At 35.7% G+C, this 14,488-nt stretch overlaps 1 protein-coding gene across 1 annotated transcript; it reads right to left on the reverse strand.

The window, feature by feature from the left end:
* Positions 1–1,988: 1,988 nt before the first annotated feature.
* Positions 1,989–14,469, reverse strand: LOC110650044 (epimerase family protein SDR39U1 homolog, chloroplastic). Its single transcript, XM_021804832.2, has 13 exons — positions 14,238–14,469; positions 14,089–14,142; positions 13,351–13,426; positions 7,813–7,872; positions 7,047–7,165; positions 6,078–6,122; positions 5,833–5,911; positions 5,461–5,522; positions 3,975–4,077; positions 3,452–3,512; positions 3,279–3,349; positions 2,497–2,636; positions 1,989–2,414 (listed from the first exon to the last, which is right to left on the reverse strand). The coding sequence occupies exons 1-13, from the start codon at positions 14,319–14,321 to the stop codon at positions 2,313–2,315; spliced, it is 1,056 nt and encodes a 351-aa protein (XP_021660524.2). The 5' UTR covers positions 14,322–14,469; the 3' UTR covers positions 1,989–2,312.
* Positions 14,470–14,488: the final 19 nt, after the last annotated feature.

The following is a 14,488-nucleotide window of genomic DNA, read 5'->3' on the forward strand; positions in this document are numbered from 1 at the left end:
TTTAATCACTTAGGTTTCGGATTTATCTACGCCAATTTCAATGCTTGGGACACGTCTGAGACATCTGAAAATGGTGGGGTAGCCTATAATCTCGACCTAGTTCTAAAGTATTTTCAGCAGCCTGTCTATCCGACCCGAAATTGTAAACCCGGGCAATTATCAAATTTTCATAAAATGAAGGTACTTACGTGAAGCTCACAGTACCAGGAGTTAGAAAAAATTATTTACGGAATTAATTAAGCTCGTTTAAAACTCGAAAAATTATAGTGAAACTCGTGGGACCAACCGAAATTTTAGTGTCGAAAAATTTTGAAATTTATATCCTTGCGAAGCTCTCATCGTATAGAGCACGCTGGTACTCTCGGATTTCCAGTGAGATTTCCAGTTTGGGAGGAATTTAGCATAAAAATCAAAATAGGCTAAAATTTCCTGAGCAAAAGTTGGACAATCTACTAGATAAAAATTGATGTTCTTAGTGTCTATGGAAAGCTCTCGACGAGTAGAAGATGTTTGGAATAAGACCTGGTCTAATTGATGGCCGAATCAGTCGGATTTTGACTGGGAAGTCAAAGGGTCGTGCTACGCGCGCAAAGGAGAAAATGGCTAAATTTCCAGCGCTTTGGAGGGCGGCCGGTGATGAGGAAAGGTGGAGGTGGGGCTCCAGAGTGTAGGGGAGGGCTAGGTAGTGGCAACCGGAGATGAGGAAGGGTGGAGGTGGTGCGCTGGAGTGTGAGGGAGGGCTAGGTGGTGGCGGCCGGCGATAGGGAGAGGAGAGAAGAGAGAAATCGTGAGAGAAAGAGAGGGAGTGCAGGCGCGACGCCGGAAGGAGGAAGAAAAAAAGGGCCGGTTTGATTCGATCGGTCTAACTCAATCTAGTTCTATTTGATTGTTTCGATTCAGAAAACCCTAAATTGAATTTTTATTCTACCATGGACCAAAAACGATACCTAAAAATTTTGAAAAATTTTTAGAAAACTCAGAAAAATTTGTGAAGTCTAAATATATTTTTAGTTTTGCCACGTGATCTTTAAATTAATTTTTAAAAATCAACAAAGTTTATTGCCCTTGAAAATCAAACCCAATTTTTACAATTCCAAAAATTCCAAATAAATTTTCAAAATTTTAATGCAATAAAATATTAATATTTACATGTAAAATAGGTATTTTAAAAATTAGGGGTGTTACATTAGTCTTGGTTTCCATTTGGTTTTAGTTTAATTTTGGTTTGGTTTAATTTGATTTATTCAATTTGATCCAGTTTGATGGTCAATTTTTTTTAAAAAAAAAAATTAAAATGAAAAATCCAATTTTTACTTGAAATTGGATCGAATTAGCCAAAATCAATTTGGTCCTATTTTGATCCGACTCAAAACAGTTTTGATCAAATCCAAATTTAATTGATTTTATTTTAATTACTGAGCTATCCAAATTGAACCGTGTCCACGCCAAATTCCCCTTATCGTCGAGGCATTTTCAACTTAAACAGGTTTAGAATGACAAATTAAATTCAGAAGCTAGACAGAATGATAGTGCTTTAGTTATTTTATGAGAATGGCTTATATTGATTTGCCATATGATATTCTAAACATTTGTGGGGCAAGTTAAAAAGCATGGCACCTTTTGTCACTAGGCTTAACTTTGTGGCAAAGGCATGTAGAGTTGAGGGAGACTACTTTACATGGGGATGTGCAATTGATTGGTTTGATTTGGATCAGAAAATTTGATTAATTGAATTGTAAAAATTGGAAAATCGATTTAAGTATATATATATATATATATATATATATATTCGTTATGCCTAAGTAAAATTAGAAAATAACTCTACTTGCTCAAGAGGCAAGGGATCAAGCGGGCTATCGCTATTGCTAAACTTGAGAAGGCCAAGAAGAGCAATTACAGTAAGGGTCGATTAAGAGGCGTAATGCTTAATGCTGGTTATGAGCAAAGCAATAGAAGTGCTCTGTTTAGAGTTGTATTAGCTATTTACCTTAACCGAAAACATTAATAATCAAACATTACAAAAGAATATCTAACTTACACAATGAGTTTTAATTCAGTAATACTGAAATTGTTTCTAGGACTATGAGGTTTCGAGTTCGAGTCTCAGTCGGAGCAAACTGTATTGAAAGAAAAATTATACAGGACCAAAAAGAAAAAGAAGAGAGGGAAAAAAAATGGTAGCTTCTATATAGATAGCAAGTTTCAGACTGGGGTCTGAATTCTGCATCCTTGCCTCTCATGATGGAAGACGTTTGATCTTCAAACACAGAATAAACAAAAAAAATATACAGTTGTTGCACATGTATGCCTTCTCATGAGAGGATGGTTTTAAGTGCGTCTTTCACATAGGGATATTGAAACTGGAAACCCAACTCCCTGGCTCTTGTAGGAAGCACTTTTTGTCCGTCCAAAACCTGTTGTGGAACTCAATGAGCAAGTTCAGCAACCGTGATACGAATGAAAACGAGGAACAGCATGTAAAGTGCAAGTTCTTACCACAGAAGCACCTTCTCCAAGGACTGCTTTGAGGGCAAAGTCTGGTACAGGTAGCCATGAGGGCCGGCCTAGGACATTTCCCAGTTGTTCACACATCTCTGCCAATCGAACAGGATTTGGTGCAGTTCCATTGATTACTCCTGAAATTTAGGCTAATTATAATTGAGTTCAAAATATGAAGTTTCGAATTCAAATGTTCTAATGCAAACGGCACCCAGTTGAGCAAAAGCCACCCACTCAGAAACAAGACATGCTCATTTCATAGGTTGGACAAGAAGGGATTTTCACTTGTAGCATCTTAGGTAGACATGGGCCCAGTAAAACTAGACCAGACTATTTTGGCTGGTTTGGTCCAATTCCTAATCCAGGCCAAATTTTTCACTTAAAAAATAAAAAATTTTAAAAAAATTTTGACCATCAGATTTGATCAAACCAGATCAAATCAAATTGGATCGAATTGGAATTGAAATAAAGACAGAAATCTTTTGGTCTGATCCCAGGCTCTTAAGACTGGAACCACCGTGCCCATGCCTATCTCTATGAGAGGAATATTGTCTGCTAGGTTATGCTTTCACTGTCAATAAGTTAGGCCAGAATATGCATAAACAACATATCTGAAAATGAAAAACTAACATGGAAATTTGCAGTAAAGTTGATGATGTACGTGCTTGTTCAATTGTGCATGTACATGTCTTATCACTAACCAGAGTGGGGTTAAGGCAGCATCAAACACTCATGCACTGATAATTTACATCCCTTTTAAGCAATCAAGAGAAGAGTACCTTTATAAGAAGGATTTGATAAAGCTTCATAGATTAGGTTTACTATGTCATCCAAGTGAATCCAAGAAAACCTGCAGCCGCAGCAATATCATAATTCAAATGGAAGAGGAAAGCCTCATGCTTTACTTTAGTAGTATGTGTTGCTCTCTTCCTGTGTACTACTAGTAACATACCATTGTCGTCCTGAGCCCACAGGTCCACCAGCAAACATCATGAAGAGAGGGATCATTTTTGCTGCAAAGGATCAAAGATGTAAGTGTGCATATAGCACCAAAGCAACCTATCCAAGAGTTTATTGCTCACAGATTTGTACATCGTCACTCTACTAGATGTAATCCAACCCAAGTAGCTAAGAGATAAAGGCTTTCCTTAGATGATTGAAAGAATTTAATCAATTGAAGGAGTTTCTTCCTGATAGTATTACAGATGATAAAGCAAAAATGGCCAAATTAATCTGAATGACTTTAGGAGTATCCCTCTGACAAGATGTGTTTCATGACACAACAAACCTATATTCAAATTATAACACTTGGAAATTGTCTCCATTTTGTTTAGAAGCTGATTATCTATCAAGTAAAAACTGCTAGAATGAAAAATCACTTATTCTTCTCCCTCCCTATCTCTCTATTCCTAGATATTAAGATGTTAAGCACCCAAACACAAAAATTTAGGGACTCGGAAAATCAATTATGATACCTAAAGCACCCCCATCTTTTCCAAGAACAACACCAATGCGAATAAGTGCTAATCTCACATCCTTATTGACTTTAAGGGCTGTTGCTTCCCATTCTCTACAGACCTGAAGAGACATAGTTTGTTAGCAGAAGATCAAAGAAATTGAGATTTCATGACTGCAAAGATGGAACCTAAGGTTAAATCATGTTTCAGAAATTTTGTTCCCATTAGATAAACCTTCTTTTTTTTTTATTTATCTTTTATTACATTTTGATCTATGCCTCTAATATTTCAGTCTACAGAAAGTTGCATGACAGCAAGCAATGCATTTGCAATATAGACCTTATGAACAAAGGTGAACAACATGAGGCTTTGGAGTCTTTTGTCATTTTCATATGTATAGATATTACCAAGTGTAAACAGAATTATGATAGACTTCCTGCATAAGTGTATTCAAAGGGTTGGTATGTTAAAGCCAAAATGCCATGCAAATCAGATAAGAATGCTTCAATCCAATTATTGATGTCAATAATGCACATATCTCATTCCAATTCACTCAAAAGGGAGAGTAGGATTCTCCCATATGGCGTAATCACCTAGTCCCTCATTCCCTAGTCAATCACAATCCTATGGAAGTAAAATTTTCCCAATCATATACAGCTGTGTGCAGGGATGGAGCTAGAAAATTTTTTTCTTTTTTGAGGGGGGCAATGCTGTACATAAAAATTGATTCAAAAATTGGTTTACACTTATTATCTATATATTTTGAGAGGCCAATATTATATATTCAAAAAATACTATAATAGAGTACTTAAGCTATAAATTAAAAAAAAAATTGAGAGAGCCAATGTTAGTAAAATTTATTGGATATTTGATGAGATAAGTGTTGTTAATATTTCGCATTATCTATAATATAATAAAAAATATAAATTATTATTGAGAGGCCAATAATTAAAATAAAGTGGATTTCTTTCTTTCTTATAAATATAAATATATGAATATATCACCCTTAGTCCCCACTTCCGTCCTCCCTTGGCTGTGTGGAAAACATAAAAAATTAAATATTGCATAAAACAAGACGAATAAAACTTGACCAAAAAAATTAAAATTCAGAAACTTTATTAAATAATTGAAATATTTTTTCGACCATTGACAGATTTAAAAATACATGATTGTTCTTTAATAGAAACAAGGGGGAAGGAGGAGAAAGAAAAGAGGCGGTGTCATAGACTACAGTAACACTTTGTGATGAATACATGACATCTAAGTAATTCTCCAATAGGTAAAATTCTATGCTGTTAGTCGTGTTATCAACAAAACTTACAAATTGATAAATACTAAATACATTAACATATTTTGACGTAATTAATCTATGTAACTATATGATGTCAAACAGTCAAAGAAATCTTGGTAGTTCACATCACGCCATTCAAAACATCAACTTCAAAAGCTTATATGGAAGTCAAATAATGCAGAAACTAAAGGCATTAGATCATTTCTATTTTACCTCAGCCAAGTAGTCATTTCCAGATGGACTGCGCTCATCAAATACTTGTGTTTCACTACTTCCTAGGGAGGAAAAGAACAAAAAGGGGAAAAACAGAAAGAAAAGAACCAAAGGAGGGTTACTCGAGCCATAAACCATCCATAGTCTAGATAATCAAATTCTAGAATCTTCATATCAAAGCAAATGTTCCATGATCTGTTCCCTATAAAATTTAAAATTCAAAATTCCAATTTAATTTCTTAAAATTACTAGAATTATATTAAAAGACAGGTGATAGACCGGGATGAATCAATTAATATTGCAAATGAAACAAAGAGGTTTTTTTATCAACCATGATAAGCAAAAAAATGAGGAAGTTGTGTTAGAACAAACCGTAGTAACCGACAGCTGTTGCACTGACCAGAACTGTAGGCCGAATTTCATCTGGTGAATCATTTATTAAATCTATAACCTTCAAAATCAGTCAAAGTGGTTAAATGAATAAACTGTAGAGAGATTCTAAACCTATTTATTGATGTTCAGATTAAGTAATGCTTCTTCCAGGTGAGGAGAAAAAGTGTGCTTTTGGGGGTGGGGCAGGAGCTTCTAAGAGAGTGAGAAAGAAAATAATTCCTTACCTTTGAGGTGACTCTGATCCTGCTTTTTTTAATCTCTTTCTTTATCTGCAATACAGTAATAGATTTATGTATGCCTTCTTTTGAGGGTAAATGGGAACATGACATTTTCCACCTATACATGGTACTCATTCAGATTCACTGCAGACAAATGCAGCTATAAAAGAAAATGTGTTTTGCATCATATACTGTTAGTCATGTATATTTGCGAGTACATGACAACAAATATTTAGATCATTTGTAAAGATGGTTCATATCCCAACTAACAAGTGTATACTCTAGTTCCTATGTTTTTACTTTGAACAAAATTTCAATCCTTTGATTTCCAAGTAAAACTACTTCTCAATCCCTAAAAAGTTAAAACAAGTTGGACTAACATGTCGTTTAATCTAAAAAATTATTTTACCTAAAAGGTGAGAGAATAAAATGTAATGAAATGATTAATGTGTATATCTTTTTCAAAAATCAAGGAATATTTAACTCACTTTTTAAAAAGTGAGAATACAGGTGTGTATTTCATTCAATGTCGGGGTTTTTGCAATTTACCATATTATATAAAAGTAAGAGTCTGCATTGTTCCATAGATAACCTTTTAAAGAAATTTCTTCTCATGTAGTATCATGTGAACAAAATGCAAATGTGTGGTGTATTAAACCCATATGACCTTTTATGGCATCACTTTAACAGTAAAAAAAAGATTTATGATAAATTACACTCAGCTTTTCAGTAACAAATTTATGCAAATCCTAATGAAAAATAGATCAATCTCCCGAGAAATAGTCATTTAATTGCAAAAGAAGACTAGTATTGGCATAAAAAAGCGGATTGTATACAGGATTGTGAGAGAAATCATGTGAACCACCATTTATCTAACACCTGGTAACAAGTGACATTTTTATGTAATATGCAAATTGTATCTTCATGCAGCATGGAACTTCTTTGCAGGCTACCCAATGAACCTGCAATACTAACCTCAGGAGACCATCTTGTATTGATGGGCATTCCAGCCAAATTTACAACAGCATTTGAACCTTGAATGCTGTCTTTCCATTTTGGCTCCTCGGCGATCACAATTCTAGGGAAGTCCTTGACTACAGATGTCATCAAGTAGAAATATTCTTAGACAATTTAAAAAATAAATAAATAAAAGCAAAAAAATAAAAATAAAGAAGTTACATAAAATATAATAGCTTTAGGGATAATATCAAAAAATACGTTGTGGTTTTGCAACTTATCACTTAAGGGGAAAAAAAGTCTGTTATTCATCAAATAGGTACACTGAGGTTTCGTGATCTTACTTGGTCCCTTACTCCATCTAACACCATTAGTCATCCGTAATTAAATTAAGTGGATGCCACCTTAGCATGCGGTTGACAGGAGGAGGGACAAAGTAATGGCACAAAACCACATGGTACCTATTTGACAAAAAGTAAACTTTTATCCCTTAAGTGATAAAGTGCAAAATCATACTTTTTTGAAATTATCACACAGCTTTATTATATGAAATCACAATAGAGCATTGCCAATGTTTGAATTAAAAAAGGAAAAATTCATAGCATATTTCTTTGGAAAGAAAATCTGTTTCCTTGATTACAAATTGAATGTCATCTATAAGCAAGAAAAATGAAAGTTTCTTGTTGTCCTAGTCATTTACCATTTTTAATTAATAAACTTTAAAAAAAAAACATCAATTATAAACATAACTGCAGAAAACTAAAAGTATTTGTTACCTTCTTACCCGGAAATATTAACTCTGCTTTAGATCTGGAACGTGTCAAGACATGAATATAGTGGTTATCTGCAAAAAGTTAGATATAAGAAAATCAAGATTAGCTCAGTCGATGCAAATACAAATCATTCAGAATTCAGATTGCAGTAAATAAGACAACTCATATATAAACAACAGAAAGTCTAAAATACATACAGATTTGGTTGGTGAATATGAGAACCTACAAATATAATTCAACTATGAATTCCTCATTTAGGTTCCAAATGCAGCTTGTATTTGAACAGTGTTGTTATGGAAAGTCAATCATTATATTATTTCTCTGTATATTTTGTATTCTGTATTCCTATTTAGGAATTCTTATTTAGGATTTCTTCCTAATTAGTAGAACACAATTATAGGAATCAATTGTATATATATACCCATGTACAGATTAATTGAGATTAAGGAGAATCATCTCTTTCTACATGGTATCAGAGCAGGTCATCTATCTAGGGTGACTATTTGTTCTCACTACCCATCTCAGGAGAGACCTTGGCCGCCGACCAACCTTTTCGACTCCGATCAAACATTGCCAGCGTCGCCTCAATCCCCTTATTCCACCACTGTGTGCTGTTGCCTGATCCAGTACACCATTAAAGGACTTCTGAGGTTTGGCTCTCAGATCCTATTTCGGTATTTGCTTGATTTGTGATTTTGGGTTATTTTGCTGCTGTAAGCACTTTGGATTATCGTTTCGGTTAGTTTTCTTTGTCTCAACAAATGGCAGACAATAAGAATGTTATTTCTGATGTGATTCCGGTGATGACTAAGATCACGGAACACAAACTTAATGGTTCGAATTACCTGGAGTGGAGTAAGACTGTTAGGGTCTATTTGCGTAGCATTGATAAGGATGATCACCTTACTAAAGATCCACCTACTGATGATACACAACAAACTTGGCTAAGGGAGGATGCTTGGTTGTTTTTGCAGCTTCGGAACTCGATTCACAGTGAGGTAATTAGTTTAATTAATCACTGTGAATTTGTTAAGGAATTGATGGATTACTTAGATTTTCTGTATTCTGGTAAAGGGAATATCTCCCGTATTTATGATGTTTGTAAGGCATTCTACCGTGCTGAGAAAGAGAATAAGTCTCTCACGGCTTATTTTATGGATTTTAAACGGGTATATGAGGAACTTAATGTATTGTTGCCTTTAGTCCTGATGTGAAAGTTCAAAGTCCAACGGAGCAATCGATCATTATGAGTTTTCTTGCAGGCCTTCCTTCAGAGTATGAGACTGCTAAATCTCAGATTCTCTCCAGTTCTGAGATTTCCTCTTTGCATGAAACGTTCACACGGGTCCTTCGTACGGAGAGTATCCAATCATCACAGCTTGCCAGTAGTGCTCTTATTAGCCGTAATCCAAATGGACAACAGGGTAATAGAAGAGGAAGTAGAGGAGGAATTACAGGCAACAGAAGTAATCAACGTAATGGAGAGGCTAGTTCTAATCAGGACTCAAGAGGAGTCATTTGTTATTATTGCCATGAGCCTAACCATACAAAATATAATTATCCGCAACTTCAGAGGAAAAATCAGCGATCACATATGTCAAATATGGCAGCAAAGAATTCTACAGTATCTTCCTCTGAGAAAACTGCTTTGGTATCTGCAGAGGATTTTGCACGCTTTCCAAAGATCGTGCATCTCTAAAGCCTACCAGTTCCTCACATCGCGATCACGAGTCGTAAATCCACTACATGCCTTGTGTCTTCCTCATCCAAATGGGTTATTGATTCTCGTGCAATGCATCACATGACAGTAATTCTAGTCTTCTATCCGCTTTTCATCTAATCTCACTTCCTCATCATTACTTTAGCTGATGGTTCTACTTCTTGTGTCATGGGTTCTGGAACTGCGAATCCGACTTCGTCAATTTCTTTGTCATCTGTTTTGTGTCTACCAAATTTCTCTTTTAATCTACTTTCTGTTAGTAAACTTACTCGTACCTTAAATTGTTCTGTTTCCTTTTTTCCTGACCAGTGTTTATTTCAGGATCTTACGACGAAGCAGATTATTGGTAGAGGACGTGAGTCAGGTGGTCTCTACATTCTGGAAAATCATGTACCGCGGTCGCTTGTTTGCTCCAGTACCTTAACACCTCTTGAAGCTCATTGTAGATTGGGCCATCCTTCTTTGTCTACCATGAAGAAGTTGTGTCCTCAGTTTCAGTCTTTATCAGTACTAGAATGTGAGTCGTGTCAGTTTGCAAAACATCATCGTTTGCCTTCTGTGTCTAGAGTCAATAAACGGGCTTCATCCCCTTTTGAGTTAGTTCATTCTGATGTTTGGGGTCCTTGTTCTGTTACTTCTAAAACTGGATTTCGTTATTTTGTTACTTTTGTTGATGATTACTCTCGTGTTACCTGGTTATATTTAATGAAGAATCGTTCTGAGTTGTTTTCTATCTTTTGTGCCTTTTGTAATGAAATCAAAACTCAATTTAATACTTCTGTGCGCATATTAAGAAGTGACAATGCCAAAGAATACTTTTCAGCACAATTTCAGTCTTATATGACACAAAATGGCATTCTTCATCAGTCTTCCTGTGTGGATACCCCATCCCAAAATGGCGTGGCCGAAAGAAAAAATCGGCATCTTCTTGAGGTAACTCGTGCTCTTCTTTTTCAGATGAAAGTTCCTAAACACTTTTGGGCGGATGCGCTTACGGCATGTTTTTATCAATCGTATGCCGTCTTCTCCCTTAATGGGGATCTTCCGTATAATTATTTGTTCCCTACAAAATATTTTTTTCCCGTTGAACCCCGTATTTTTGGTTGTACCTATTTTGTGCGTGATGTTCGTCCACAGTTACTAAATTGGATCCAAAGTCTCTCAAATGTGTCTTCCTTGGGTACTCCGGATCCAAAAAGGGTACCTGCTTTCTCTTCTACTATTAATCGTTATCTTGTTTCTGCAGATGTCACATTTTTGAGTCCACTCTATTTTTTCCTCAATAATCTATGTATGAGAGTCAGGGGGAGGAGGATGATCTCTTAATATATACTGTCCAACCAATGTCTAGTCCTCTCTCACACTGCTTTTCTTACGTCTCTAGACCTACTCGACCTCCCGTTGTTCATGTTTATTCCAGAGATTGAGATTCCCGACTCGATCCTCCACCGCCTACTTCGTTGGGAGATTCTGTACCTCATACTAATCATGATTCTGATCTAGACTTACCCATTGCTCTTCGTAAAGGTAAACGTTCATGTACTTACCCTATCTCTTCTTTTGTTTCTTATAATCAATTGTCTTCTTGTTCTCGGTGTTTTGTTACTTCTTTAGACTTTGTTCCTATTCCTAATACTGTTGGTGAGGCACTGTCTCATCCTGGCTGGTGTGCTGCTATGAAAGAGGAAATGGAGGCTTTAGATGCTAATGGTACATGGGAATCAAGTTGCCTTCACCGTAAGAAAACTATTGGTTGCAAATGGGTATTTACAGTAAAGGTAAATCCTGATGGTTCTGTGGCTAGGTTAAAAGCACGCCTTGTAGCAAAAGGATATGCTCAGACAAATGGGGTTGATTATTCTGACACTTTTTCTCCTGTAGCTAAACTTACTTCTGTTCGCTTGTTTATCTCTTTAGCAGCTACATATGATTGGCCCCTGCACCAATTGGATATCAAGAATGCTTTCCTTTATGGTGATCTTCAGGAGGAGGTGTATATGGAGCAACCACCTGGGTTTGTTGCTCAGGGGGAGTTGGGTAAAATTTGTAGGCTTCGGAAGTCTCTTTATGGCTTGAAACAAAGTCCTAGGGCCTGGTTTGGGAGATTCAGTGAAGCAGTACAGGAATTTGGTATGCAAAAGAGTAAGTGTGATCACTCAGTATTTTATAGGCAATCTAAGGCTGGTTTAATTCTCCTGGTAGTCTATGTGGATGACATTATCATGGGAGTGACTCTGCAGGTATTTCATCTCTTAAAACCTTCCTCCAAACCCAGTTTCAAACCAAAGACTTGGGATTATTAAAGTATTTTTTGGGTATTGAAGTTATGAGAAGTAAGAAGGGTATTTTCTTGTCTCAAAGAAAATATGTCCTCGATCTATTAACAGAGACAGGAAAATTAGGTGCTAAGCCTTGTAATGCACCAATGACTCCAAATTTACAACTGTTAGCAGGGGATAGTGAGTTGTTTGAAGATCCAGAGAGATACAGGAGATTGGTAGGAAAATTGAACTACCTTACAGTCACTCGTCCTGACATTGCTTATGCCGTTAGTGTAGTAAGTCAGTTTATGTCTTCCCCAACTGTTGCTCATTGGGAAGCCTTAGGACAAATCTTGTGTTATCTAAAGGGAGCTCCAGGAAGAGGTTTGTTATATGGTAATCATGGGCATTTGAATGTTGAATGTTTTTCAGATGCCGACTGGGCTGGATCTAAGGTTGACAGGAGGTCAACTACTGGATATTGCGTTTTTGTTGGAGGAAATTTGGTGTCTTGGAGAAGCAAGAAGCAGAGTGTAGTTTCTCGATCTAGTGCTGAATCCAAATATAGAGCCATGGCACAATCAGTATGTGAGGTAATGTGGATACTTCAATTACTAGATGAGACAGGTTTTAAGACCCCCCTGCCTGCGAAATTATGGTGTGATAATTAAGCTGCTCTACATATTGCTTCTAATCCGGTATTTCATGAGCGGACCAAACATATTGAGATTGATTGTCACTTTATTCGTGAAAAGATTCAACAACAGATCATCTCAACAGGATATATCAAAACTGGAGAGCAATTAGGAGATATTTTCACAAAAGCTCTGAATGGAGCTAGGATTGACTACATTTGTAACAAGTTGGACATGATTAACATCTATGCTCCAACTTGAGGGGGAGTGTTATGGGAAGTCAATCATTATATTATTTCTCTGTATTTTTTGTATTCTGTATTCCTATTTAGGAATTCTTATTTAGGATTTCTTCCTAATTAGTAGAACACAATTATAGGAATCAATTGTATATATATACCCATTTACAGATTAATTGAGATTAAGGAGAATCATCTCTTTCTACAAGTGTCACAAATATAAAAGCTTTCGCATTCAGTGAAATTTTCATTACAAATCCATCATACATAATAAACAAGTTTGTGTCCTAGAAATTTAAATTACATAATATTTTAAGTAGGCATGTAGGGCACTTTCACCTATCGGCTATCCCAACAAACAGAAAGCAAATTCTTAGAATGTGAAGATTATGGGTGACAATTTTCAAGATTCCTGAGGCAAAAAATACATAGATATTGCAATATGAATGTCGCTAATATGAGAAACCATCATATCATGGAACACTGTGGGTAAAAAAAGAAAAAAGAAAACTTGCAAGGAATCATACAAAAATAATGTGACAAAAAAGATAAAGTAACACCGCATAATAAATATGTTCAGGATCACATTAAAAAGAAGCTTTTGATTTTCAATAATTATAATTACAAAATATAATTACAATCACATTAAATGGAAGCTTTTGACTAGCAATAATTATAGCAAGATGGAGAATACCTGCATGCAGTCTTTGCACCAATCTTCTACCTATAAAACCTGTAGCTCCTGTTACCGATACAGTCATCTGACTTCCCTGTATCAACACATGCATAGAGTGAAACAAAATCTCCAAGGAACCAAAAGCTATTCCAAATAACAATGCTAAAAGCAAAAATTATTAAATGGTAGTATATAAATTCTTGGATAGCATTTTCTTTTTTAATCTTTGTTAGTGGCCCTTGAATATGTACCTCTTAGCTGAGCATGCACCAAGAGGTGAAACACAGACATTAGCAATGGTCTTATGGAGGGCATATTAAAAATCTACTAAAGAAATGAAAGATGCCATTTTTATTAGATAAGAAGCCAACATAGACAAGCTTTATGTATTGCTCAGATTCAAATAACATTAGGCAAATTTAGGACCAAAGAAAAAAGGTTTGGATTTGAACCCCCAAGAAAAAAAAAAAAAATCCAGTAGCAAACTCCGACAAGCTAACAATGCACTCAAGTTCAATTTTACAGCGGCACAATGTTTGAAGGAAAAGCAATGTAAATGCACTTGATGAATAATGCATTACTCAAATTACAATTGTAAACAACTATGAATAATACATAGCTCAAACTTTATTCAATTTAGTTGCCAAAACCAATATGCAAAGGAAAAAAATAACCACAAGAGCGCACAAATAGAAAATATCAACATATCTACATTTCAAGAAAAGGATAAAAGTAAACAGAGTTTGGAAAGCACACCTTTTGGGTTTTATCAGAGGCACACGATACAGTTAATCTCCTCGTATCAAGCTTCTACAACACAAAACAAGATTATGCATTACATAAGAAAAGAAGAATGCAAATGCCAGAAAACCCAAAAACATAAGCCACAGAATGTTGACACTGACAGAGAAGGCTTGAGGAATGTGAAGGAAAGGAGGAGAGATGGAGTGAGTCCATGTTAAAGCAGTGGCCCTGCATAACACCTCCATTGCTTTAGCTGCCAAAATTTTGGTTTGTATTTTCAACTAATCTCTGTGTCTCAGGGGTATGCTATAAAGACATTAGAGAAGAAGAAAGAAAATCCTTTCGTTGATCAGTGATCATCGTGTTTGATTTGGAGCCACACCAGCTAAAACTCCACCGTATCCAGTCACAG

Source organism: Hevea brasiliensis, unplaced genomic scaffold (assembly GCF_030052815.1).
Source record: "Hevea brasiliensis isolate MT/VB/25A 57/8 unplaced genomic scaffold, ASM3005281v1 Scaf1, whole genome shotgun sequence".
Taxonomy (NCBI): domain Eukaryota; kingdom Viridiplantae; phylum Streptophyta; class Magnoliopsida; order Malpighiales; family Euphorbiaceae; genus Hevea; species Hevea brasiliensis.